The 27,658-nt window shown below is 31.8% G+C and overlaps 1 protein-coding gene across 1 annotated transcript; it reads right to left on the bottom strand.

The window, feature by feature from the left end:
- On the bottom strand, nucleotides 1-27,658 carry LOC134248638 (cell death abnormality protein 1-like; the record flags this gene model as incomplete). Its single annotated transcript, XM_062731043.1, has 22 exons — nucleotides 27,609-27,658; nucleotides 23,703-23,912; nucleotides 19,814-20,062; nucleotides 18,807-19,031; nucleotides 15,163-15,387; nucleotides 14,016-14,240; nucleotides 12,869-13,093; nucleotides 11,722-11,946; nucleotides 10,101-10,679; nucleotides 8,023-8,148; nucleotides 6,159-6,575; nucleotides 5,914-6,051; nucleotides 5,259-5,367; nucleotides 4,994-5,061; nucleotides 4,639-4,838; nucleotides 4,041-4,128; nucleotides 2,293-2,366; nucleotides 2,145-2,181; nucleotides 1,948-2,045; nucleotides 1,384-1,512; nucleotides 672-817; nucleotides 1-136 (listed from the first exon to the last, which is right to left on the bottom strand). Coding segments are annotated over exons 2-22 (3,780 nt in total), but the record flags the coding sequence as incomplete, so codon positions are not given.

Raw genomic sequence — 27,658 nt, 5'->3', positions numbered from 1 at the left:
CACATTCTGTATCATTGTCATCCTGTCTCTACGCATGGCCTTGACATACTCTATGACATTGACCTTGCCCTTGTCCTTGCCATATCTACACAGAACGTCAAGGGCAATAAATGTCCCTGTTCTTCCAATTCCAGCACTAGAATAAATTACAAATATGCAAATACTGCATTAATTATGCTTTTGGAAAGCATTAAAAGATAAGAGCCTTAGGCCTTAAAAAAATTTTATTTCAATATTTTTTTAAAAAAGAGGATTTATATTATTTTTAAAAATTATCAAAAATACAAACAAAACCCGATCATTTTACATGTAAATGCTTGGAAAGTTAGGTAAATTATATCAAGTAAGTCAGGTTGAACTTGGAAAGAAATCATTTTGATTTTGACATAGGTAAAAAGCCAATATTTGGGTTCTAATTTGCAGTCCAAACACAGGTCCTCGAATTCTTGATTTTCTTGATTCTGCTTTAAAACACATATTGTTCATTCTTATAGAATTAAACATGGCAATTTATACTTGGTAATAGATATTCTCTACCTATATCTTTATTGTGTTTTTTTTTCAATAAGGTATTCATCTCTTTGTGAATCTTTCATTAAGGAAATGATTAATTGGTGAAAACATTGAGATCCTTTCCAAAATGTTGCATTAAATGTTGTGATTACATGTACCTGCAGTGAACAATAATTGGGTGTTGGGTTGATCTGGACTTGTGTCTGAAGTGACGGTGGAAGACGATCAAGTTCAGAGGATTTGGAGTCCCGTGATCTGGCCATCGTGTGTAGTGATACTGGACGATCGTCCTTGACCCAGTAACCTAATTATAGATAAATTAAAGCATAATTTCGATGTGCTGTTAAATGCATATTTTCATTGGCTCAAATTTTCATGGTTTGAGAAATATAGATCATTAGAATTTTATCTGGAAGTTGAAGTAGCGTTTAATTGACTTTATAATTGTATGAACTTTCAAATGTCGAGGAGAACATGAATCCAGGACTCTCTTAATACCTGGAAATCAACAAAAATTACCCCAACCCCAAGTCGTCTGCATGGAGAATTTTTAGAAAGTCTGCTCTAGAGTCACAGAGTAAGGAGCTGATCTTTACGTCACAGGTTCCTGGCTCGAATCAACTGCGGGACGTTTAGATCGGTCTTTTGGATGAGATTGTATAAACCGACGTCCCGTACTTCGGTGTATTTTTAAACACAAAAAAGACCACTCTATATACACAATAGACCTGAGTGCTGTTTATAGGTATAAATTTACAACCCTTCATCGGCAAGATGTGGCGTCTCTTTTCTTAGTGAAAAACTCGCGAGAGGGACATAAAACAACAATTTAACAACCTCACCCCTAAGAAATTAAATGATCACACAGACCTTCTTGTTACACAGTGTCATTCTTCTTTCGACGAAATAAGCGTACTGCTTCTCTTCCACCAAGGTTACTGTAAAGGGATTGACATCCAGCTCTTGTCCTTTGTCTGGCCAGTATTGATGACATTTCACCTAAGTTATATAATTACAACTGAATATCAATCATTATCTTATAGAGAAATAAATATATTTTTCGCTAAAAAAGCTCATCAAATTATTAAAAATTGAAACTGACATTTTAGAAATTATACGTATTCATTAATGTGTTTATGGTGAATGATTCAACGAAATTAATTTGAAAATTAAATAGGATTCAAATATACTAAAAATCCTATAGGGTCTCAGGACTAAGAACCAGATGTGCAATGTTTTCATCATGTTGTCAAAGTCAATATCATTTCTTTTCAAAAATGAAAGATTCTCTGATATATTTCCTTGTAAAAATTTATTCATGCACCTATACAAAATGTCTAAAGTTTTATTAAAGCATACTTGTACAAAACGATTCATACCATTTATCACTAAGAGTATATAAGGTGAACCATATTAATTTATTATTTATCAAACCTTTGGTCCCTCAGTAAGGTTGGTTAACATAACAATATATTCTACATTCTCCTGCCAAATCATTCTCCAGTGGTCAACTAAAGTGTTTTTAAGAGGTCCTATAAGGAAAGGGATATTATCAAGTTTTATTACTAAAATGTAGTGTTAAACTTTCTCAAATTATCTACCATCAGATAGTTTAATCTAAATCACCATACCTTGACATGCAATGAAGTCCCGTTCCCCTTCCATATTCTAAACACGAGAAATGCTTATAGAAGATTGCCACGAGTATACATGTATAAAAGGACATCAAGAAAATATGTATTATCTCAACAATATGTTAATATCAGTTCTGGTAATTACCTCAATGTAGTTCGCATTAATGTAATCGGACGTGAAGCCCTGGCTAGTATCTAAAACAACGCGTGAATGATCATCTGCAAGAAAAAAATAAAAATAAAAAACTTTAGACACAAAGCTCCGACCTTATCAACTGACATGTTTTGATTTCATGACCTGACTTAACCTGACGCCATGAATGTGATGATGTCATAATTACCATACTTATTGCAGTAACAATTCCTTTTTTCGTCAATTTTTTGGTGTAATACTATTAGAAATACTTTTTAGAAATATTAATACATGTATATACTCGTAACTCTTTGGTCTTTTAAAATTTTTTATATCTTATTTTATTGTTAAATATTACGCTGAGTTTTCTTTGAAATAAATCCAAGACTAAAAGATAAAAACCGAATATATCACTAAGAATATAATATTTTCTACACGAGAGGGGGTTAGAGTAAAATTATAACAGGTGATTTGTAAAGCCATTTTGGGAAATTAACATGAGCAGATCTAGACGAATCAATACTGGACGTCTGGGACTTTGACAATTTTCCTTTTATAAAGAGCTTGTTTTACTTTATGCATAAAACGGTCCTGTAGAAATGTATTGACTATGACTTTATGTTTCATTTTAAACATAACATTAAAGTAGAGACTTAGTACTTTTATTTCCTATCATTTTTTCCCCTTTTACTCCAGGTCTTGGAGCTCAGGCTTTATGGAATTGCAATGTACTTGTTAACAGGGATATTTGAGTACTTTCAGAGAAGAAAAACAATATAAGCGCAACCTCTGAAATAAAAAATGAAACATTAATTTTGTTGTAATCCCAGAAACAGTTCTATCATTTACTGGTTGCTTTTTTTTTATATCAGATGTTGCATTTTATATCAAATATAAAAAATAACTTTATGATAGCTTTAAAAACTACGTTTAGTGTAAGTTTTTTTTTCGAAATATGATTAAATTGACGTATTTTGTAATGTCATAATGCATTGACATGCCAAAAAATTACGTCATTTTTTTTAAGGAGATGCAATCACCAAAGGTGTTAATGGTATGCAATGTTAACTAAGTTAAGCAGTTTCAGTTTCTTTTTTAAAAAACACAGGGTTAAAAAAAGCCATATAAGACTTAGTGAACCTTGCTATTTTTTTATGTTTTCACAATTTATTCAAATGATATACGCTTTCTATTTTTAAATTAAAAGCATAAAACGACTCGCTTTTATTTGTATGGTGCTAAAATGCATAAAAGATTACCTGAAGAGTCGCAAATTATTTTTTCTCGCGTTTTGCCGTCTTAAAGCCATTTCGCGATATTATGTTTGTACCATGTATAAAATGAGGAATTTACAGTATAGGAACTTTACACCAAAAATACTGGAAGATTATTTTCAGTTTCATATTTTAAAGTTTTCATTTAATTTAAATTGCACTAAAGTTCTATGATAAAATTTATAATACAATTTACTCTAAACGAACTCAGACGGTAGAGAGCTGGCTTTGTGATCGGGAGGTCGTGAGTTCAAATTTCAGCTGGACGAGACTTTAACGACCGAGGCCCTATATCATTGCTGGCTTTGGCATGATAAATATCCATCTCTGATAAATGACCCTGAGTGCCGAGTAAAAGTTGAAATTGGAAGATTTGTACATATACAGTGTTTATGGTGACGTCTCTATATGAGTTAAAAGTCTTTCATGGGACGTAAAACAACATACAATCATACAACACTTTAGACATTTAAAGTACTAACTCACATGGAAATACGGTTTTGAATCTGTTTTTGGTCATATTTTCTTTTGATTTAGCGATTTCACAGTCAAATCTTTCTCCGTATGGCAGCATCTAAAAAATAAACATTTTGCCATTCAAAAAAGGATGATGGGAATACAATTTTATTTCAAAAACTGACCGTATGAGAAATCCAATCAGCAAAACAATCTCAAATGGAATTTCAAAGTGTTGCGTTCATCAATTAAGTTAAAAAATGGATAATTTAATATTTTCATTGAAGTAAATATTTAATCTTTATCACTGTTCAGGAAAGATCATTATTTAGAATTTACTAAGAAATGTATTTCACAGCAGTAATTTAGACTAAAAAGAAAGAAACTGAACAAAAATGCGATACTCAATTTTTTCCATTCAGAAATAAACTTCTTTAAAATAGCCTACCGCATAAAAAGGCGTGTATTATTTAAATGAAATTTAAAGGGTAACATTGAATTAACTACGGTATTTCACTTCTGTAAATACTCAGTAAAGCAATTAAATTATTCTTTCCCAGTAATTTTGTTTTTTTTTTTAAATTTCAATACGTTTGCAATTTCACTAATAGCTGAATTTGCAAACAACCTTGAACTCTTTAAGGAATCCTTCTTTTTCCTTGGCTTCCCTCTGAGTGATTATCTTTAGTAGATCAGACACAGCGACATCCTTAGCCACAGACAGATCATTATAATACACAGCCTCCTCGGGGTTCTCTATCTGTGGTTCCTCTTCTGGGTCCTCAATTGTAACGGGACCGTCTCCAATGTTGATGCATAATCTGTTTTCTGATTTAAGAAATAAAATGAACTTCGACAATAAAACTATTAAATGAGCTATAAATAAAATGCACCAAGATTATTATACAATAAGTTAATTTTGAAATGCGCAAAATATCAGCAATAATCAAATGAACATTGCTTTAAATTGAGGGGATAATAACCTATAGATTGGGTGCCTTCCTTTCGAAACAGAACTGCATTTGATTTGGAATAAGAATTCTTTCGCCGTCTGTGTCACAGAGAAAAAAAGAACATCTCAATTCGCAATTAGAAAATGAAAAATAATTTTAAAAAATCAAAGTCCTAATGCTACACCAACCATCGAACAGCTTAAATAATTTTCAATTAAAATGGTAAAAGACAAATAAATAATATAATAATGAATTAATGTTATTAATACACTGCATTCTTATTTTTTAAACGCACCTGAGAAAAATGACAATAATGATTATTATGACCAACAGAAATAATCCAGCGCCCAGTCCAGCACCAATGGCTGTAATCGGTAACGATGTCGAGTCACCTACAACGAGGGCTGAAAAAAAAAAGAGATAAGTGTTCTCTGTATACTATATTCATTTCAAAGAAAGAAAATTAACCATACATTACTCAAGTGTTCTAATCCAAATTAAAGCCCCTTTCATTTTTCCACTCATTAAGAACGATTTTTTTTAAATAGTCGCAGTGAATCTTTTTTTTTCTTAAAGATAGCCTTATTGTCTTTTTTTTATTTACAGTGCATTGATAAATTAAATCTTCAGTAAATGAAATTCCATTTATCTTGCTTACAGATAATGAAATTATACATTTGTTATAGTTTCGTTGTTTTGCTTTATATACGCGACGTCAAAATTTCACAATCGTATTTGTCAGTAAATATCACATTCAACAGTAATGACGACAGTAATTCTCAGTATTTATCAGAAACAGCTAAAATTATATGTTTAAAAATGTATACTGGTGTTCTGCTATTGAAACATAATACTTTTGATTAAATTGATTCTGGATATTGTTGATTTTAATTTTGTTTAATGTTTTGTCCCTGTACTTATCGGATTTATAAAGAACATGTTTAACTTACCTGTCATACATTGTTCATCCGTAAATTCGCCTTTGCACCCACCTATACAAGACCCGTTGTTTGAAAAACAGGTTTCGTTTAGACAATTGGAGCTACATTGCTGATCACAATTTTTTCCGTAGTAATCTGGTGTACATGCTATAAAATTTCAACAACAAAAAAAAATTATATCAAATAGGACACACTTGGAAACGAAAAAAAGTTTGATTTGCCATTGAAGAACTGACATAGGTAAAAGTCTTTACCACCACAGTATTTGCCCTGCCATCCTATTTTACAGGAACAACTTCCATCGGATTGATGACAACCGGAATTGCACCCACCACTACAGGTCTTTAGACAGTCAGTGCCAAATTTTCCGTCAATGCAACCGGAAGAGCATAAACCATCGATTTTACTGCATCCATCTTTACATGTTCGGCTGCAAGTTTTATTACAAAACTCTCCATACTTGCCAACAAAACATTCGTCCTCACATTCCCCTGAGTGTCTGTTGCAGGCTGACGGACATAACGTACTGCATGTTTGTTCACACTTTTCCAAATAAAATCCCTTCTCACATCCATAGGTGCAGGATCCAGTAACATTGTTACAGATCTTCCTTTTACAATTTACACTACATTTTTTGGAGCAATCAAGTCCATAATGGTTTAAGTCGCATTCTTTTAAAATACAAAAAATGCAAATTTTAATCAGAAACAATTAACCTTCCTATTAAGAACCATCAATATTGATTTAGAATAAGATTTAAGTTATCAATTTTTACTTTATTTTGTGTACTCTGATTGACTGATTTGTGTTTAACACCGAGTCGACAATATTTCAGCCATATTTCGGCAGGGAATTATGTTAAATGATCAGTTTTGAGAGTTTCTATGGCGGCCCACAGTGAGCTTACTGTTTTCCGAAAACCCAAGAAACGATCTTTTGCGTGCCAAGAGGGTTGTTATCCTTGACAAGGGGCACCGTTTAACGTCCCATTTGACGGACTTAAAAATTTAAAAATATTTAAACAGTTTGAACTAAAACTTTTGTGTTTATCAATCAAATATATTGCACTGTGTACCATTAAATTTTACTGTAAAAAAAGGTTTCATGTAATTTTACCGTAAAAATCAATTTCATGTAAATAATCTAAATTGTATTAACATAAACATTTGTAAACAGTTCACGCATCGTTTGTACATTATTGAAAAGTCTACCTTGAATAGGAGAAAAATCAGTACATTCTAAAAGAATGTGATTTATAGTAAGCAGACAGTCACATGATATACATTCTGGCTGTAATTCTCTATTTAATAAGTATGCATGAGTTATTTTTGAATGACCTCGTAGTGTTGAAATACATGTAATCACTTCGTCCTGACGTCTAAGGCCAAAGAGAGATTATTTGTTATTTACTTTGTTCTCTATAGCATATAGTTTACTTGTATCACAAAACTCCCAATTAACTTGCCAAATACCGTATATACTCGCCTATAAGTCGGTTTTTTGGGAGTAAATATCTGGTCCAAAACTCTGTATCCGACTTATAGGCGAGCTATCAAAACAATGGTATTATATGAGGTCAGTCCTTCTGAAATATAAGCTAATTAAATACAACCGACTTATAGGCGGACCGACTTATAGGCGAGTATATACGGTAGAATTTACCAAAAGTTTCACTTTATATTTAAGATCAATATAAGGAATTTTACTGAATTTGTATATCTAGAATGTATGGTTGATCGATATTCATTTTTTGTATTGATTGTAAGCAAGAAAGCGAGTCCAAAAATATTGTGATATATCGTTGTCATTAGAAGATTTTATATAGTCAAATGCGAGCTGTAGTGCTTTTGCTTCTGTTGTAAAAATTGTTGCTTCATTTGGAAGCCTTAAAGAGAAAACACTGTTTTTATTCACTGCATCTTTACTGTTGTCTTTAGAACCATCTGTATAAATTTCGACTGTAGAATTTTTTTAATGTTTTATTTTGGCTAATTTCGGTTTATAAACAAGAGAATTGATTCTGATTTCTTAAACTCAATTATGTGTACTCTGAAGCAAACATATAAATAAAAAAAATATTTAAACCCTTTAATATTTGAGAATAATGATCTTGTTTACCATCACAGTTTTGACCCTGCCAGCCATTTTTACATTGACAACTTCCGTCATTTTGATGACAACTGGATAAGCAACCCGCGCTACAAGACCTGTGACAGTCAGTGCCAAATTTCCCGACAATACATCCTGAAATGCATCAACCATTCATTTTACCGCATGCTTTTTTCACAAATTTTGTTGCAAGTTTTATTACAAGTATCTCCATATTTTCCAGTTGGGCATTTGCCTTCACAATGCCCAGAATATATGTTGCAGGCAGAGGAACATGATTTACTGCACTTGTTTTACACTGTTCTAAATAAAAACCGTTCTTACACCCATACGTACAAATTCACTGACATTGTCTTTTAAAGTTACATGTAACACTGCATTGTATGGAACAATCAGGTCCGTAATGATTTGAATCGCATTCTTTAAAATACCAACATTCTGATATCATTTGCTAATACTAGTAATATAAAATTTTACTGATAACAGTACGTAGCCATGGGGTTTTGCTCTGGTGTGCATATGGCATAATTTCAACTCTGATTTTCAAATAGACACAAAAACACGGACACAAAGAGAAACCTGGATATATTAGTATATCATAAGGAATGAATTAAATACATGTAGCAACCCATATGATACTGCTATAAACTGGATAGAGGCAGTTGACGCTTTATTGAAAAGCAGTTTATAAAAACGCGTTAACTGCTGCAACCAAGGTTAAAGTATAATAATTTTGGTTGCTATTTAATTCATTCCTTATTATTCAATTCTCAATCATTAGATATACATGTACATAAGAAATAGAAAATCTCTGAAACGCTTTCAAACTGATATTGTACGTAACTCCAGGCGGATTGATAAGTTTTTGACGTAAGTCATTGAGACGTAGGCAAACCAGATTATACAATTTAGATCATTTTTTATCCAATCAAATGACGTGTTACAACCAAAATTGAATTATTCGCAAAGATTTGCTACAACTTTTCTTTTTTCTCCGAAATGGTTTTGCTTCGGATAGCATCATAATTTGATTTTCCCCCCAAAGTAATGTAATTGTGTATTAAAACAAACACTATATACACATTTTATTAAGCATAATATCGATATTTACTTTTTGTGCATAAGCATTTATGTATAGTGTCTGTGTAAAATAGACTTTAAAACGCTTCTAATCTCTGAAAGAAACACTATATGATGGAAAAACTGCTTTTCTTCTTAAATCTTAACTTAGTTGAGTTCTAATGATACTGGATGATACTGAATGTTAAATCTGAAAATTAGCAGAAAGACTTTAGTAACCGGATCAATCTACTCTACTTAGAAAAAAAGAAAAGAAGAAGAAAAAGAAGAGTTCACTCGTAATAATTCAAATTAATAAAAGAGCATAACAACTAAAAAGAACGAAAAAAAAAAATCCACATATTCGTATATAGGGTACCTAAAAGGGATAGTTTAAAGCAAGTTAAGGTGTAAAATTTGATGATGTTTTAAGGCAAATCGTACGATATTGTAAAATGGTCAGTTTTTCTGCAGAAATAACATTTATACCCATTTGAAAGATCTTGCAACATTCGTCCACTTGACCTTTTAACTTTTTTATTTTCAAATGAGTAGGATACTATAGAAACGCCTTTGTATTTTAATCGATATAGCGATTGTAATCTCAATTATAGGTAGAAAAGTATATAATATATGAAAAAAAGTGAAAATGAATAAATGAATATTTTGGACTGTCATGAGCGAAAACCAGCAAGGAGGGTTAAAACCTATGAAAATGACAAAAACATAATTAAATGGATTTCCTATTGTCTGTGATCTGATTTGAATATCTATAAATATCTAGAAAAAATTGTCAGAATTTTAAAGAGTTGCAAAATTACATAAGAACCTTAAGCAAAGCGTTCAAGATATATCATTTCAACTTCCTAAAAATATTTAAAATTAATTATTAAATAATTATAAATATTATAAGTATATCGTACATGTACATACCTTCATTTATCCAGCATTTACTTGAATAAAAGGAAGTATTGCGTGCCAGGATTAAAAAAAATGAAAATAACAAATTAAAAATGCGTAAAACTTACCGTCACATGTGCTGCCTGACCAGTTTTGTTTACATCCATTAGTGCAAGTTCCATTTCGAAAACATTTGGCTTGTGCACAGTTTTGACTGCATTTCATATTACAAAATGAACCATAAAATCCATTGTTGCAACCATTACTACAATATCCAGTTATTTTTATACATTCCCTATTATGGCAGGTGTTGCTACATGTTTGTTTGCACATTACTCCGTAAAATCCCGCTTTACAGGCGCCACAATTTCCACTGTCTTTCTCACAGGTACCAGTGCTACAATTTCCGCAGACTTGATCACAGTACGCGCCATAGTACCCGGAAAGGCACCCTTTACACAAAAGGTATCCCCGAGATTTTTCACATTTAAGTTCCGAACACTTTGATAAACATTCTTTCTGACATTTCCTATCCCAATAGCCGTTGCGGCAAGAATTACAGTCTGCATTTTTTCTATCACACCCCATTTTGCAATTCGATGGACATTGTCCTTGACATTTGTTTTTCCAGTATCCTTGCACACAACCCTTTATACAGTCTCCATTTGTATAGCATTCTTTGTCAACACAGTTTGAGCTACAGCTTTCTAAATAAATATTTAAACAACCAATTTTAGATCTCTCATTATTCTGAAAATTATATGGTTTGGTTTAGATGTATGATTTCTTTAACAACAGTAGTGACATTTTGGAATAGGTCTTTACACACATGTAACTAATTAAAAACCAAGATACTGTGTGCTGCGAGAGTTTGATAATATTCATATTTTTATCTCAAAAGTTCTTTTGACCATTCTTTCCTTTTTTTTTTTACAAAATGAATTAGTTTAATTAGTTCCATTTCTGATCTGATGGTAGGAAAAACTGTTCATTTGAAATTCTAATTGGGGATAAAAAAATAATGCAATTTATTTTTGTATACAACCCATCATTTTTCTTTAACAATGAAAGATAAGGCATAACGAATCCTGAAGCTATGCAAGGGGACAGATGCATCTTGAAAAGTATACTCTGGACAGAAACTTGATTTTATCTATTATGAATGAATATGATAATTAAAATATTGTATATCTTTCACATAAAAAAGAAGCTTCACAAAAAAGTATCAATATTCGTTTTGTTTAATTGATGAGGTAAAGGCGTATTCATTCATTATTTCATAGGATGTACATTACCCACCTCAATACATTTTCTATTGTTTAATTTTTGCTACTTTTATATATTTTATAGATCTCTATAAGTAATAAACAATCGACAATCGACAATGTCATGAATGTTTGGGAAAAACTTTTTTTCGTGGGTAAATAGTCTTATAGTGGTAAAACACCATTTTACTTCGAATCCATTTCATTGGTAAAAATAAAAGATGCAAAATCCACATCTGCACAAAGACCAAGAGCAAAAATACACTAATACAAAAATAAATGTAAACAGAGCATTAAATTTTATTGAAAACTATATATGACAATAAGTCACTGTAAATTTGTAAAAGCTTTTTTTTTAAATACATTTTTCTTTTATATTAAGACGAACATGTATATATGAAATCAGACAAAGAATATTTTAACTAAAGTATTTTGGACAGCAGAGTAAATATTGGGAAAATACAACAGTTTTTCCTGTACTCACCATTACAATATGGTGGTTTCCATCCAGGAACACAGGAACAGGTGCCATAAGTCTGATCACAGACGTGGTTTTTACAGTTTACATTACAGGTCCGATCACAATGGGATCCATAATATCCTGTACTACATCCTCTGATACATCTACCGTCACGTCCATCACAAGAACCATCACGACAGTTCCTGCTACAACGCTGACATGCTGGGCCAAAGTATCCAGGTAGACAACCTTAAATATGTGAGAAAAACTAATTTCATATTGGATCAAAAGATTCATACCGAGATGCATGGTAGGAATTTTGATGCACAACAATAAATCGATTTCTGCATTAATATGAGACTCATTCTAATAAATCATAATCTTAACAGTAGTCGTTCCTTATATGTCTTTCTATCAAAGGGATATGTCTGTATATTTCTCATTTTAAGGTTTCTGTTTTCAACATATTTCAATACGTAACAATTACATAAATGGATTGGGCAGCAGGCATAGCCTATATATGCTCTCTCCACAGGTACAGAGTTAATTAATACACGTATAGTAACAGGTTCATATATCACCAATAAATTATATATAACTAACACAAAATTGATTGGAATTTTGGAGCAAAGTAAAAAAGAAGTTCATATTAAATGAAGAGAAAAAAAACCTGAATACCAGATTATGTGGAAATCAAAGGAAAAATTCGAAAAATGAGAATTACTGCAATTCAAAAACGTACAATGTGTAACTATTTGATTTAGCCAAGAACTTGAATGAATATTTTATTATTTCACTTCATTTATAAAACTTTTTGGTTTGTGATATGTATTTCTGAAAACAATCAAACAAGTTTGATTTCAAGGTGAGGATTTCGAAGCTACCAGAAGAAAAGCTATAAAACACATGTATGCTATATTTTGAATGTATGTAAGAATCGGCAGCAACATTACATATAGCCCATTTGATAGTTCTTGCAAAGTAGTTAAAGGATTTATGTTTATCTTCTTCTTCAGGTACATGTACTGTCTTGAAAATTCTGCTGATTTAAAATCAGATAGAAAGGCATTTTGTATTTTGCATCTTTGTCTTGAAATATTTTTGCTTTGTTTAAATATTGGTTACATTGTAAATACTGGTACCTGTCAAGTACATGTATTTTTTAACTCACCATTGCAATATGGTGGCTTCCATCCACGGACACACGTACAGTTCCCATAAGTCTGATCACAGACGTTGTTTTCACAGTTTTTACTACAGATCTGTTCACAATAGGATCCATAATATCCTGTACTACATCCTCTGATACATCTACCGTCACGTCCATCACAAGAACCATCACGACAGTTCCTGCTACAACGCTGACATGCTGGGCCAAAGTATCCAGGTAGACAACCTTAAATATGTGAGAAAAACTAATTTCATATTGGATCAAAAGATTCATACCGAGATGCATGGTAGGAATTTTGATGCACAACAATAAATCGATTTCTGCATTAATATGAGACTCATTCTAATAAATCATAATCTTAACAGTAGTCGTTCCTTATATGTCTTTCTATCAAGGGGATATGTCTGTATATTTCTCATTTTAAGGTTTCTGTTTTCAACATATTTCAATACGTAACAATTACATAAATGGATTGGGCAGCAGGCATAGCCTATATATGCTCTCTCCACAGGTACAGAGTTAATTAATACACGTATAGTAACAGGTTCATATATCACCAATAAATTATATATAACTAACACAAAATTGATTGGAATTTTGGAGCAAAGTAAAAAAGAAGTTCATATTAAATGAAGAGAAAAAAAACCTGAATACCAGATTATGTGGAAATCAAAGGAAAAATTCGAAAAATGAGAATTACTGCAATTCAAAAACGTACAATGTGTAACTATTTGATTTAGCCAAGAACTTGAATGAATATTTTATTATTTCACTTCATTTATAAAACTTTTTGGTTTGTGATATGTATTTCTGAAAACAATCAAACAAGTTTGATTTCAAGGTGAGGATTTCGAAGCTACCAGAAGAAAAGCTATAAAACACATGTATGCTATTTTTTGAATGTATGTAAGAATCGGCAGCAACATTACATATAGCCCATTTGATAGTTCTTGTAAAGTAGTTAAAGGATTTATGTTTATCTTCTTCTTCAGGTACATGTACTATCTTGAAAATTCTGCTGATTTAAAATCAGATAGAAAGGCATTTTGTATTTTGCATCTTTGTCTTGAAATATTTTTGCTTTGTTTAAATATTGGTTACATTGTAAATACTGATACCTGTCAAGTACATGTATTTTTTAACTCACCATTGCAATATGGTGGCTTCCATCCACGAACACACGTACAGTTCCCATAAGTCTGATCACAGACGTTGTTTTCACAGTTTTTACTACAGATCTGTTCACAAAAGGATCCATAATATCCTGTACTACATCCTCTGATACATCTACCGTCACGTCCATCACAAGAACCATCACGACAGTTCCTGCTACAACGCTGACATGCTGGGCCAAAGTATCCAGGTAGACAACCTTAAATATGTGAGAAAAACTAATTTCATATTGGATCAAAAGATTCATACCGAGATGCATGGTAGGAATTTTGATGCACAACAATAAATCGATTTCTGCATTAATATGAGACTCATTCTAATAAATCATAATCTTAACAGTAGTCGTTCCTTATATGTCTTTCTATCAAGGGGATATGTCTGTATATTTCTCATTTTAAGGTTTCTGTTTTCAACATATTTCAATACGTAACAATTACATAAATGGATTGGGCAGCAGGCATAGCCTATATATGCTCTCTCCACAGGTACAGAGTTAATTAATACACGTATAGTAACAGGTTCATATATCACCAATAAATTATATATAACTAACACAAAATTGATTGGAATTTTGGAGCAAAGTAAAAAAGAAGTTCATATTAAATGAAGAGAAAAAAAACCTGAATACCAGATTATGTGGAAATCAAAGGAAAAATTCGAAAAATGAGAATTACTGCAATTCAAAAACGTACAATGTGTAACTATTTGATTTAGCCAAGAACTTGAATGAATATTTTATTATTTCACTTCATTTATAAAACTTTTTGGTTTGTGATATGTATTTCTGAAAACAATCAAACAAGTTTGATTTCAAGGTGAGGATTTCGAAGCTACCAGAAGAAAAGCTATAAAACACATGTATGCTATATTTTGAATGTATGTAAGAATCGGCAGCAACATTACATATAGCCCATTTGATAGTTCTTGCAAAGTAGTTAAAGGATTTATGTTTATCTTCTTCTTCAGGTACATGTACTATCTTGAAAATTCTGCTGATTTAAAATCAGATAGAAAGGCATTTTGTATTTTGCATCTTTGTCTTGAAATATTTTTGCTTTGTTTAAATATTGGTTACATTGTAAATACTGGTACCTGTCAAGTACATGTATTTTTTAACTCACCATTGCAATATGGTGGCTTCCATCCACGGACACACGTACAGTTCCCATAAGTCTGATCACAGACGTTGTTTTCACAGTTTTTACTACAGATCTGTTCACAATAGGATCCATAATATCCTGTACTACATCCTCTGATACATCTACCGTCACGTCCATCACAAGAACCATCACGACAGTTCCTGCTACAACGCTGACATGCTGGGCCAAAGTATCCAGGTAGACAACCTTAAATATGTGAGAAAAACTAATTTCATATTGGATCAAAAGATTCATACCGAGATGCATGGTAGGAATTTTGATGCACAACAATAAATCGATTTCTGCATTAATATGAGACTCATTCTAATAAATCATAATCTTAACAGTAGTCGTTCCTTATATGTCTTTCTATCAAGGGGATATGTCTGTATATTTCTCATTTTAAGGTTTCTGTTTTCAACATATTTCAATACGTAACAATTACATAAATGGATTGGGCAGCAGGCATAGCCTATATATGCTCTCTCCACAGGTACAGAGTTAATTAATACACGTATAGTAACAGGTTCATATATCACCAATAAATTATATATAACTAACACAAAATTGATTGGAATTTTGGAGCAAAGTAAAAAAGAAGTTCATATTAAATGAAGAGAAAAAAAACCTGAATACCAGATTATGTGGAAATCAAAGGAAAAATTCGAAAAATGAGAATTACTGCAATTCAAAAACGTACAATGTGTAACTATTTGATTTAGCCAAGAACTTGAATGAATATTTTATTATTTCACTTCATTTATAAAACTTTTTGGTTTGTGATATGTATTTCTGAAAACAATCAAACAAGTTTGATTTCAAGGTGAGGATTTCGAAGCTTCCAGAAGAAAAGCTATAAAACACATGTATGCTATATTTTGAATGTATGTAATCTTGAATCGGCAGCAACATTACATATAGCCCATTTGATAGTTCTTGTAAAGTAGTTAAAGGATTTATGTTTATCTTCTTCTTCAGGTACATGTACTATCTTGAAAATTCTGCTGATTTAAAATCAGATAGAAAGGCATTTTGTATTTTGCATCTTTGTCTTGAAATATTTTTGCTTTGTTTAAATATTGGTTACATTGTAAATACTGGTGCCTGTCAAGTACATGTATTTTTTAACTCATCATTGCAATATGGTGGCTTCCATCCACGGACACACGTCAGTTCCCATAAGTCTGATCACAGACGTGGTTTTTACAGTTTACATTACAGGTCCGATCACAATGGGATCCATAATATCCTGTACTACATCCTGTGATACATCTACCGTCACGTCCATCACAAGAACCATCACGACAGTTCCTGCTACAAGCCTGACATGATTGACCGGTACCATAATATTCTGGTAGACATTCTTAAATGTATATGTAAAAAAAGGTAATGTCATATACATGTAATATCTATTTGAAACTAATGTCCTCTTGAGACGAAATTTTCAAATGGGGAATTAAATGCAGTGTAAAATTAGTATTTAGTTTACTGTGAATTAAATAACTTCGCATTACCTCCGTGTAAAGGATACAGTGAGTAAAGCTAATTAAATCGAATTAAATTCTGACGCATGGGTAAATGTACAGGCAAATAAGGCCAGTTTACTATGAAAATAAAGTTTCAAGTCGCTTTGGTTTATTTCTCATAAGCTGTGAAATCAATTTTATTCGCATTAATTTAGTGTACTCGGTTAACAGGATACAATACGCAATGTACAGAGGCATGTTTTGAAGATCTGTTAATTTTATGAAACTTAAAATTTCAGGCGTGCATAAAGTATTTTACAATATAATTATAGGAAAAGAGACATTTATTCTTATACCCTTCATGATATAAAGAGAATTAAAACTGAAAATGATATGTTAAAACTCAAGGTTAACTTTATCATTGTTAATTAATGCTTATTTGGTAAAAAAAAAAGCAAAACTGAACTTTGATAAACAAATAGTTTGTAAAAGGGAATAACTTTGCTCTTATTCTATAAGGAATTGTTGAGCTACATGTACAAAATCATTCTAACAAGCTATTAACGATTCCTTTTCCAGAGCATTTGCTTTGAAATTTCTATTGCAAAACTACCGTTTCATAAAATATTTCTTGGACATTAATTTTTGTAACATTTGGAGCTTTAAAAAAATCTTTTATAATTGTAAAAAATATTTTTTTTTAGATTAGAGAAAAACGCAGTTTCAACTCATTTGTTTAATAAGAACATATTTCTATAAATAGACCGAATACACTGTTCTGTAAGTAGTATATAATCTAATTTTAGTTTTAACACGTCATTTAATTGGGTGAAAGATTTCATCCATTTTGTATAATATAACTTGCCTACTTCAAAATTAATATGGTACGCAAAAAAACGTATTACTCCCCCTGACATTACTTTTATTCTATGCTTTATTTAAAACCTTTTTCCGAGGAAAAAATATTGTCTCATTTTCCACATTGAAATAAAATTATAATAAATGAAGCTTATTTTCAACTTTATGTTTTACGATATAACATAACTTGGGACAATTTACATTTTTTAATAAACCGCTTTGCGGTTAATAAAGCGTAAATGCTCTTTTCATTGCGTCAATTCGATGGCTGTCGTAAGTTTTAAAGGTGAAATTAGGGGGTGGGGTGGGGTAGTACATTCGGACTCACTTTAATTAAACCCTCCTTATTTAAAAAATCGTTTTCTTTGAAGAATTTGGTTCCGCAACAAAACAATGATACAGTTTGTTTGTAACAAATACTCATTTTGAAACCTGTTAAATAGAAGAACTCTTTCAATTTTGAATTAATTTGGGGTCCGCTGACACAGAGCTTGTGGCTTTTATATCGGTTATATTGAGATTAATGATTCCCACGCATGGAGACAAGTAGCGTATTGAAGTCTACACCTAGCACTTGTATTTGTTTTTACACATGTGATTTAATGTCGGTGGACTTGTAAAATTTTGTCTTGCTTAAAAAAACTGATACTTTCTCTTCAAAACATGTTAGAGTGCACATTTTTTCACGAAAAACTACGGCATTCATATCGACATCCCTAAAACATGCAAAATACGAGGTAAATTGGCGTAAAGAGAGAGAAAGAGAGCTAGAGTAGATCCACTGTCAAAGAGTTGAAAATACACGTTTTGAATATGTAGTACTTTTTTCAATGCTTGTGAAATAGGGTTGGTCTATTGATGTGAATCTGACAAATCATTTTTTATCATCGACAATGTCATGAAAGTTGAAGACAAACTTTGTTTGTGTGTAAATGGTCTTATAGAAGTAAAACACCATTTGTTTAACTTCGAATCCCTTTCATTGGTATAAAATAAAAAAAAAAAGCAAAATCCACATCCGCATAAAGACCAAGAGCAAAAATACACTCATACAAAAATAAATGTTAACATGGCATTTCATTTTATTAAAGACTATACAGGAAATAATTTCCTGTAAATAAGTAGAAGTCTTTATTTATTTATTTTTGTCTCTAATATATTCAGACGAACATGTCGATATAAAATCAGACAAAGGATATTTTAAATAAAGTATTTTAACATTAATGAATAAATTAACATTGTTTAGTAATTTGTGTAGCATAGTGAATATTGTTAAAGTTCAACAGTATTTCTTGTACTCACCATTACAATATGGTGGCTTCCATCCAGGGACACATGAACAGTTGCCATTCCTCTGATCACAGACTTTCTTTTCACAGTTTGTACTACAGGGCTGATTACAATGGGACCCATGATATCCAGGAATGCATCCATTGCTACATCTTCCGTCATGCCCATCACAGGAGTCATCGCGACAGTTCTTTCCACAAGGTTTACCTGCTTGACCGTTATTCCCAGGAAGATCTCCTTGAATGTATTTAAAAAATAATGTTATATCTGTTTAATCCTTAGTAAATGCTTCTTCGTTTCAATTAATCTAAGGTCAGGACTTTGCTTATAATTCCTTCTACCCATGATTATTTAACTAAGAAAGTTGTACTTTTGAATTTTAGGGCTAATACTGTAAATTTTTTTTTTGCGAGTACTTTTTATCGCAAATTGGCTCTTAACTCTCAAATTGCGAGAATTATAATTCGCAAATGGACGGTTGATCAACAGTTTTACCTAGATTGTAGCACCAGACTGGATGCAGTAGGTTCAATGAAAAACTCTATGCGTTTTTTTAGGGCTTCCCACAGCAGGGTCCAACGAGAAAATAATTTGTCGACGAATAAAGTAGTAAATTTAGCGGGACATTCAACATAAGAATTAGTCAAGTTTTTTAAATGGGCAATCAGTATATGACAAAGGACCAGTGATAAGTGCATTTATGTGTGTGTGTCAGCTGCTTTAATGTTTAAAATTTCTGTCGACATATGGAATCCCATTGGTGCCTCTCACTGAGAAAAGGACCCCTCAGTTTCTGTAGTATACTCAGGGCCCCTTATTTCCGTAGGGTCAGAATCTGATTGATTGGCAAACTTATTGGTGGAAACAAATACGCCTCATTTTTCTTCCAACCTATAAGTTGATTATCTTTTCAAAAAAAAAATTAGTTTAAGAAAAGATATATGAACGTATTTTTAAAAAAAATCTTTTATGCGATCTGTAACATAGTTCCAAAATTTAAGTAAAACAGATTTACTTACCATAAATTTGAATTTCACATATTTCAAGCATAGGACCTGTGATTCCATATTTATCATCCTCAGGGGCATCATAATCTGTTATAATTCTGAGGTATCTTGCTGTTTCTTCACATGTAATATCCTGCTTACTGGGAGGTGTCGTGGCATTCGTTGTGTTATCTTTGTAACATAGGGTCCACTGTTGTTCATGGGACGTATTGGATACCTCTATTCCATATTGCCTAAATCGGTACGGTTTCCATATGGTTCCTAAAATGTTTGAAATTATGTCAAACATGTATTTTAAATTTTATTCCTTCATTTTTTTTTTAATTTTACTAGTACAATAATGCAATATTTAATTTTTCCAAATAATTTTCACTTTAATCAATTCTTCAATTAAAAGTAAAATATTGATCTAGCAAATACTTATTTGATTTTTTTTCATTGAATATTGCATTGTGTAAAATGTTGTTCAAATTTTTGTATTGTCTTTGTAATGAGGTAGAAAATGTAAAAAAGGCAGACAAAGAGACAGACGGACACAGATTATAATCTGATCAGAAAAGCTTACTTGAACGTTCAATTCTTTTATAGTTAAACCACAACAATTATATACCACTGGGAAAGGGGATGTCAAAGTGGAAAAAGCTAAATTTTCAAGAATAAAAGGGACACCTCACAACTGGAATCAGCGTTTAGTCAATACCGCTATTGGTTTTTTTTCACCTTAATTAAGATATTCATTTTCAACAATTAAAGATTTTTTCCCAATGAAATAAAATTAATTTTATGGGAAAATAAAATAGTTTATGACAACAAGTTTAGATATAAGTATTTAATTTTGTATTTGTCATATTGTTATTCAACTTAAGCATCTAGAGTTTACGCGAAATCTTTTTCCGGAAATGAAACATGACTCAGTACGAGTAAATTTTAGCCGCAGATAACTCTGCATCATATCTCGGAATGCGCGCTTTTAATTGGTCTATGAATTTGTGTCGCCCCCGGGGATTTTCCAGGGGTCTAAATCGTTTGCAGCATTCCTTTTATTGGGCTACGCACTGCAAGGACGATTTAAATGGTCGCATGTTTCCAGAGGAAATCAATATTTTCTTGTATATATTTGTATATATTTGAACAATACCTACCTACAACTTATGTGCATATGTGTTTATTTTTTAGCAAGGGGAGTTCCGTTAAGTGTCATTCAGAATATGGGAAGATGGAAATCAGATGCATTTCTAAAGTACATTCGTATGCATAACTTTTGAAATGCTAAGTAAATTTTTAATTTCCCTGCTACGTGGGTTAGCATTGCCTGTCACCTGTGACCATAAATTGTTTACTGGGCCAGCATTGCCTGACAGCAGCGAATTTGTAGATATTTATGTACTCTTAGTTGGTCAGTATCGATTTGCTTCAGCAATTTTGAACATTTGGAGATCTGTTGAACTTTGTAACCTGTGACAGCTTTGCCTGCCGACATTAAACTGCATAAAATTGTTGGTGTGTGTACCTTTTAAGTAGCATTAAAGATTGCATCTCACTAATTACATTGATATGTTTCAAGGGTTGTCTCCTATTAATCTTCATTTATGCATTTTGAGCTGTAACGTTTAATTGAGATAATGTTTAATTTGTTAAGCAAGGTGTTAGCGCTGATATTATTCTTCATATCAATATGTGTGTATAATTTCTATTTAGCTAGATTATTATTTTAATTTTTTTTTCAAATATATGTTTCTGACCTGTCATATCTGCCAGAGTCCTCGGGTAGGGGATCCCCTCTTTCAGAGGTGATGGGTTGCAACATATTTATCCCCACCTTTGTGAATCTATGTTATTTATTCAATCATATCATATGATGTATTTTTCTAAATGCCTATTATATAATATTCAATATTATGAGATATGTACTTTTGTGAATAAATGACCTTTTCACACAATATGGGTATTGTGTCTAATTTTTGCAAAACAATCTCGGACTCTGGCTGGATATAATTCATTAATACTTGGTTGGCATAAAACTCTTTTCTGTATGAAAGCGGGGTGTTTGGGATTGTGTAGTATTTATTTCGATTTGAAAAAAAGATATCTTAGGAAGAATATTTTTCCTATCCAAATTTTAACCTTGAAATGTGTTGACAATGTGTTGAAATTTGTCCCTTGGCCAATATGTCTAGGCTTACGAAGCCATTTACAAGAATTTGTTTACTAAGTTAGTAAGCATTGGAAATAAGAGCGCTGTTGTCCATTTTTACAAGTTTGAGAAAGGATTTAACCTTTAAATAAAAACAGTCATAATGTGCTACCTCGTTATAAAGTATTTGAAGAAACTACCTGGTAGATAAAAAAAGAAGCTAGTACACTGTTAAATTGAAGCATGATTTATATGCTTATATTAAGACACATTTTTTCTTATTTAAGGAAAGAAGTTTATTTCAAGTTTTGTTTCGCGGTTTAGAAAGCGTAAACTGCCCCAAGTTATGTAATATCGTATAACATATTAAGTTGAAATGAGCTTCATTCCTTAAAATTTAATTTCAGTGTACTAGTACATAGACAATGAGACAATTTTTCCTCCTGAAAAGGCTTCAAATATAGCATATTATTAAAAAGTATAACGTCAAGCGGAGTAATATGTTTTTGACGTAACTCATTGTGACGTAGGTAAGTCATGTTATTCAAAATGAATAAAATGTTTTACCCAATCAAATGACGTGTTACAACCAAAATTAAATTATTTAAGGAATGAAGCTAATTTCAACTTATGTTTTACGATATAACATAACTTGGGGCAGTTTACGCTTTATAAACCGCGAAGCGGTTTATAAAAAAGCGTAAACTGCCCCAAGTTTTGTTTTATCGTATAACATAAGTTGAAATTAGCTTCATTCCTTATAATTTGATTTTAGTATAGACAATAAAACAATTTTTCCTCCAGAATAATGCTTCAAATTGAGCATTATTTTAAAAGTAACGTCAAGCGGAGTAATACGTTTTTGACGTAACTCATTGTGACGTAGGCAATTAAGTTATGTTATCCAAAATATTATATGTTCCTCTGAATGCTTCAGCCAATGAAATAGCTTGATACAAGTGAAATGAAATTATTTCTAATTAACGCCTTTTGGTGATTATTGTCACTTATATTTGACAAACACTAAAATTGAATGAAAGCAAATATTTTACACAAATAGATGTACCTGTTTTTATTTCTTTGTTCAAATGGTACATGTTTATAAATGTGTCAATGGTAGGGTCACCATGTGCAGTCACGAGATCAGATATTGAAAATATAAAATACTAATGGACAAACTTCCGTTGAAACCAAAATTACAGCTAAGATAATTGTAATTCTAGTTATGAAATTATAATTTTTCTATTTCTTATTTTGACTTGATTTTCTGCACGTTTGTCAGAATCAGAAGAAGGGGTAATGTATAAAAATCTGATAAGGATCACAAAATAGATTGTACAATGTTGCTTCAAGGCTATGCAGCTAGCATACCTTAAAGTATTTGTTAGTTACCAAATGGTAGACAAAAAAGCTATGTTACGTTTCAGTTTTCACTTTTTGGCACTGTCAGTTAAGTCTTTTATCCTCACTTTAGAATCCTTTCTATCTTAAGTAAGTGCATTGTATTTTTTAAAAATTTTTTTAGCCTAATTCATTTTTATTCCTACCTGGATAATCGTGCTCGCTTGGAAAAGTTTATTTTCTGGCGTCATGATGAATAAATGCTGAATATCGCACAAATGTTGCATAGACCGACAAATCAGATGAACGTCCCCAAACGAAATTCATTTTTCATTGCTCTTCGTACATGTAACACATCCAAATTTTTTGCAATGTAAATCATATATTTTTGAGCATGTTGGATCTTCTTACTAGAAATATACTTACCTTCATCTCTGTAATAAATAATAATGTTTTTCAGTTGATATTCTTTTTTTAAGTCCACCATAACCCATGCTGGTTCTGTTCTATTAACTTTAGTATGTGAACAGTTATCTTCATTTTGTTGAATATGTCCGTCGATCACTTTTTCTGCTGATAAGCGTTTTCTTATAGAACTTTGTGTGGCTATACATTTAGTTCCTTTACATATGTTACCTGAATTTATTAATAGAATTTTATTGCATCTATTTCACCTTAAATAGCAAATTAAGAAGACAAATCAAAATTGATAAAAATTTCTTGATAAAATCAATACTTGTATTCTAATATGTATATTCTTTTTATTTGAATCAATTTGGAATTTCATTTATTTATGGATCAATGTAGAGAAAATAAATCCTTATATTTACGTCACGTTCAGGTATATTTAACGCAGTATTTTTCTTCATTGATGAATCTCAGCATGATCATAATCAAAATTATAGGAATTATTTAATCATATTATAAATTAAATTTGCTGAGTTTGTTAATACTATTATCACTATCAAATTAATAGTTGCCGCGTGAGACTTGTAGAATTGTGAGGTAAGAAGTTGATCCTTACTTCGCTGGTTCGAATCCCATTGTGTGACGTGAAACCGGGTCCTTCGGATAGGACTATATAAACCGATATACTGTGTTGCCGTAGATTCTGGCATCAAAAAGATTGCTTTATTGTAGGACAAAATTTGAAGCCTTCCACCGACGTCTCCGTATGAGTGAAAAAATCTCGAGGGGGACCTTAAACAATACATAAACAAAGTAACCAAATAAATCCTATTATCACCGTAGTTTTCTTTAACACACCACGCAGTTATTTACATTCCATTTATTTTTCCTTATGAAATTCATTAGATATCCACGACATCCAAATTTCTATAACACACGCGAAACCTTGTCATTGCGCGTTAGAATACACAGTAGGAACTATATGCATTTTCTATAATCTAGGAACACCAAATGTACAATGTGCTAATTCAATTTAATCAAAAACTATCATCCTGTTAAATTGAAGTAAAATTACTACATATGTGCGTTTAAAATTAATTTGTCTCCTCGCAATGTTTGTTTGCGTTATTTTACTTTGCAACGTCATCTGACGTCACAAACGGCTCTTACGTCTATTAACCACGTCAGTTTTGAAAGGTGCTAAATTCACATAAAACATTAAAGAAATCAGTAATTATGAAGCAGGAAAATTAGAGAATGTAAATATAAGCATTAAATTCATATTTTTGGCTGTCTTCGGTCCTATAACATACATGGCCGTGCCGACAAATTTATCATACCGCGCTAACGCGCGGTATTCAATTTGTCGGCACGGCCAGGTGTGTTATAAGACCGAAGACAGTAAAAAATATTAATTCAATTCTTTAATATTCTACTTGCCTATATGATATGACGTCATAGTAAGCTATATGACGTGAAGTTTAGAGATAACAATTTCTTAAAATCGATATCTAAAGATTGATTTGAGGTCCTAAAATGAATCAAAATATGCAGAGGCATAATATAAAACAGAATTTTGTCGTTTCTGGGTTTCTGTATTTATTACAGGAGTAAATACCAAACCCGTGACGTCATAACTGTTGATCATGCAGTAGCAGAGTGAAAAAAAAGTAACGAGAATTCATGTAAACAAACACAAGAAATCGGAATTTAAAAGCATTTAGAATGAATATCATGTGTGATTCATGTGAGAATAAAGCTTATAAATAGGGTATGTTAATATATTTCTACAATTTCTTCGAAATATAAAAGTAGACAGGATGTTTACTTGCCGATCAGCCTTTCCTCTGTCGTTCGTAACAACAAATGATGCAAAAGTTCAGTACTACGCCGCACACTTTAAAACTTTATTTTTGTTTCTATCTAAAGCTCTTATTCTATAGAAGGGTTAGAATAGGTCCTCAGTACTCCTTGCTTGTTGTAAACGGCGATTAAATGGGGCCGTCCTTCGGATGAGACCGTATAAACCGAGGCCCCGTGTCACAGCAGGTGTGGCACGATAAAGATCCCTCCCTGCTCAAAGACCGTAAGTGCCGAGCATAGGCTTAAATTTTCAGCCCTTCACCGACAATGGTACGTCTCCATATCAGTGAAATATTCTGGAGAGGGACGTTGAGCAGTATACAATCAATCTTTATTCTATCGATTTTGGAAAGTGCTGCTGTATCGTATGGTTTACGTGAATCAATGCAAATTTTTCGATCTTACGAACAAAATGTAAAAATTTTAGGAAGGTTTCCTCAAAAAGTGTGGAATAATTATTTTCTGTGATAGGAGAGTAGGATTCTACCAGCAATTTTTATGGTACAGAGATGTTTTTACATAACTATGACTACAAATTGACATTAATTATCCCCGGGGTAGTGTTGAACTTTTCACTTTTTCATTAAGGCATTTTTTCGTGGTGACGTCGTGGTGTAGTGCCTCTTGTAGTATATGTCTCATTGACGTCTATAGAATGCATAATGATAGCATACGTTTTATCAATGACTTTTTCGATTTATTAGTGTTACATATTATAAAAAAGTATTAATCCGCCGAATTCTGATCTGTGTGCTGCCCTAACAAGCCCGCGCATAGATTACAATATTTCCATCATTTTTGTTTAAATCTGTAAGCTTTAGGAGATAAAAAAGCCTCTCGATTAATGACTGAACTACAATAATAAATGTGGTTATTGGAGCACTCATTGAACAGAGAATACCCGGCCAGGATAAGGCGGTCTGTGATGTCTCAAAAAGTTTGAAATGTAGTACAATCTCCGAACTCCTAATACTGTAAAACAAATTTTATTAGCGACGACTTTATTTCGCGATTTACCAGGGGTAAACTAGTTTGCGACGATCAAATTTCGCGATCAAGCCAATTTTGAATCTGTTAATTATTAGCACATGGAACATAGGTTCACGGTGAGAAATATTCGCGATGACAAGGTTCTCGCGAACTTCGCGAAAATTTCTCGCACGCGAATAAAAGTTTGTTTACAGTATATGACCCCACAATAGAATATTAAGTCACTGCATACTTGAGCTGACATGACGGGGAAATTTTCATAATATTTTTTACATACCTTTTAAATGACATGTATATTTTTGGCGTTATTTTTTAAACAATGTATTGCAATTGTTTTAAGCTCCAGTGATCTGTTATGATGTTGAGCATTTTAAATTTAAATATTGCTATTCCTTTTGTTTCTCTAATATGCACATATTCAATCTTAGGCGAAAAATATAGTATGAAACGCTCCTCTTACATTTCCATAGCGAGAGTTAGAATTTATGAATAGTGTTTATATTAGACGGACACAAATGATTAACAAAGACATATTGAAGATATCCTGTTTGAATCTACAAGAGAAATATGTCCTCTAGCTCAAATTTTCTGGGAGATTAAATGTGCTTTATCCATTTTGTTTAAATCACGATGAAGAATTAATAATACACCTTCTTTTGTTGATAAGTTTATTTTCAAGTTAAATAATTCCTTGTGAAGTAAAAATCAGACCTCCCCAAACACTTTATATGCGCCAGTGATAACAATGATTTGATCTACCTGATAAAACTTTCACATTAATTATATTTTGCAAGTGTGCCGATACGATTTTTGTGCAACATTTGAGAATATCATAAATGCAAGTCACGTGATCATATGACATATGACTTTCCACAAGTTTTATTATAATACGTAATTAAACTGTTAACACAAGTTGCAATTGACTGCCTTTAAACAAAGATTACATACTGAAATTAAACTGTAGCTCTGTAAAATAAAACATTATATTTTCAATGCTTTTCAGCCTTGGGACAGTCTTATCATAACTAGACATCAAATATCAGATAATTCAATTAATTAACATAAACTTACTGTAACAGTGAACATTTCCTGGAAAAAATATAAGCAGAATCCACCAAAAA

The sequence above is a fragment of the Saccostrea cucullata genome, unplaced genomic scaffold (genome assembly GCF_032062105.1).
Source record: "Saccostrea cucullata isolate Sc308-1 unplaced genomic scaffold, CSIRO_AGI_Scuc_v1 ctg1814, whole genome shotgun sequence".
Taxonomy (NCBI): domain Eukaryota; kingdom Metazoa; phylum Mollusca; class Bivalvia; order Ostreida; family Ostreidae; genus Saccostrea; species Saccostrea cuccullata.
This window is presented reverse-complemented; position numbering and strand designations above follow the sequence as displayed.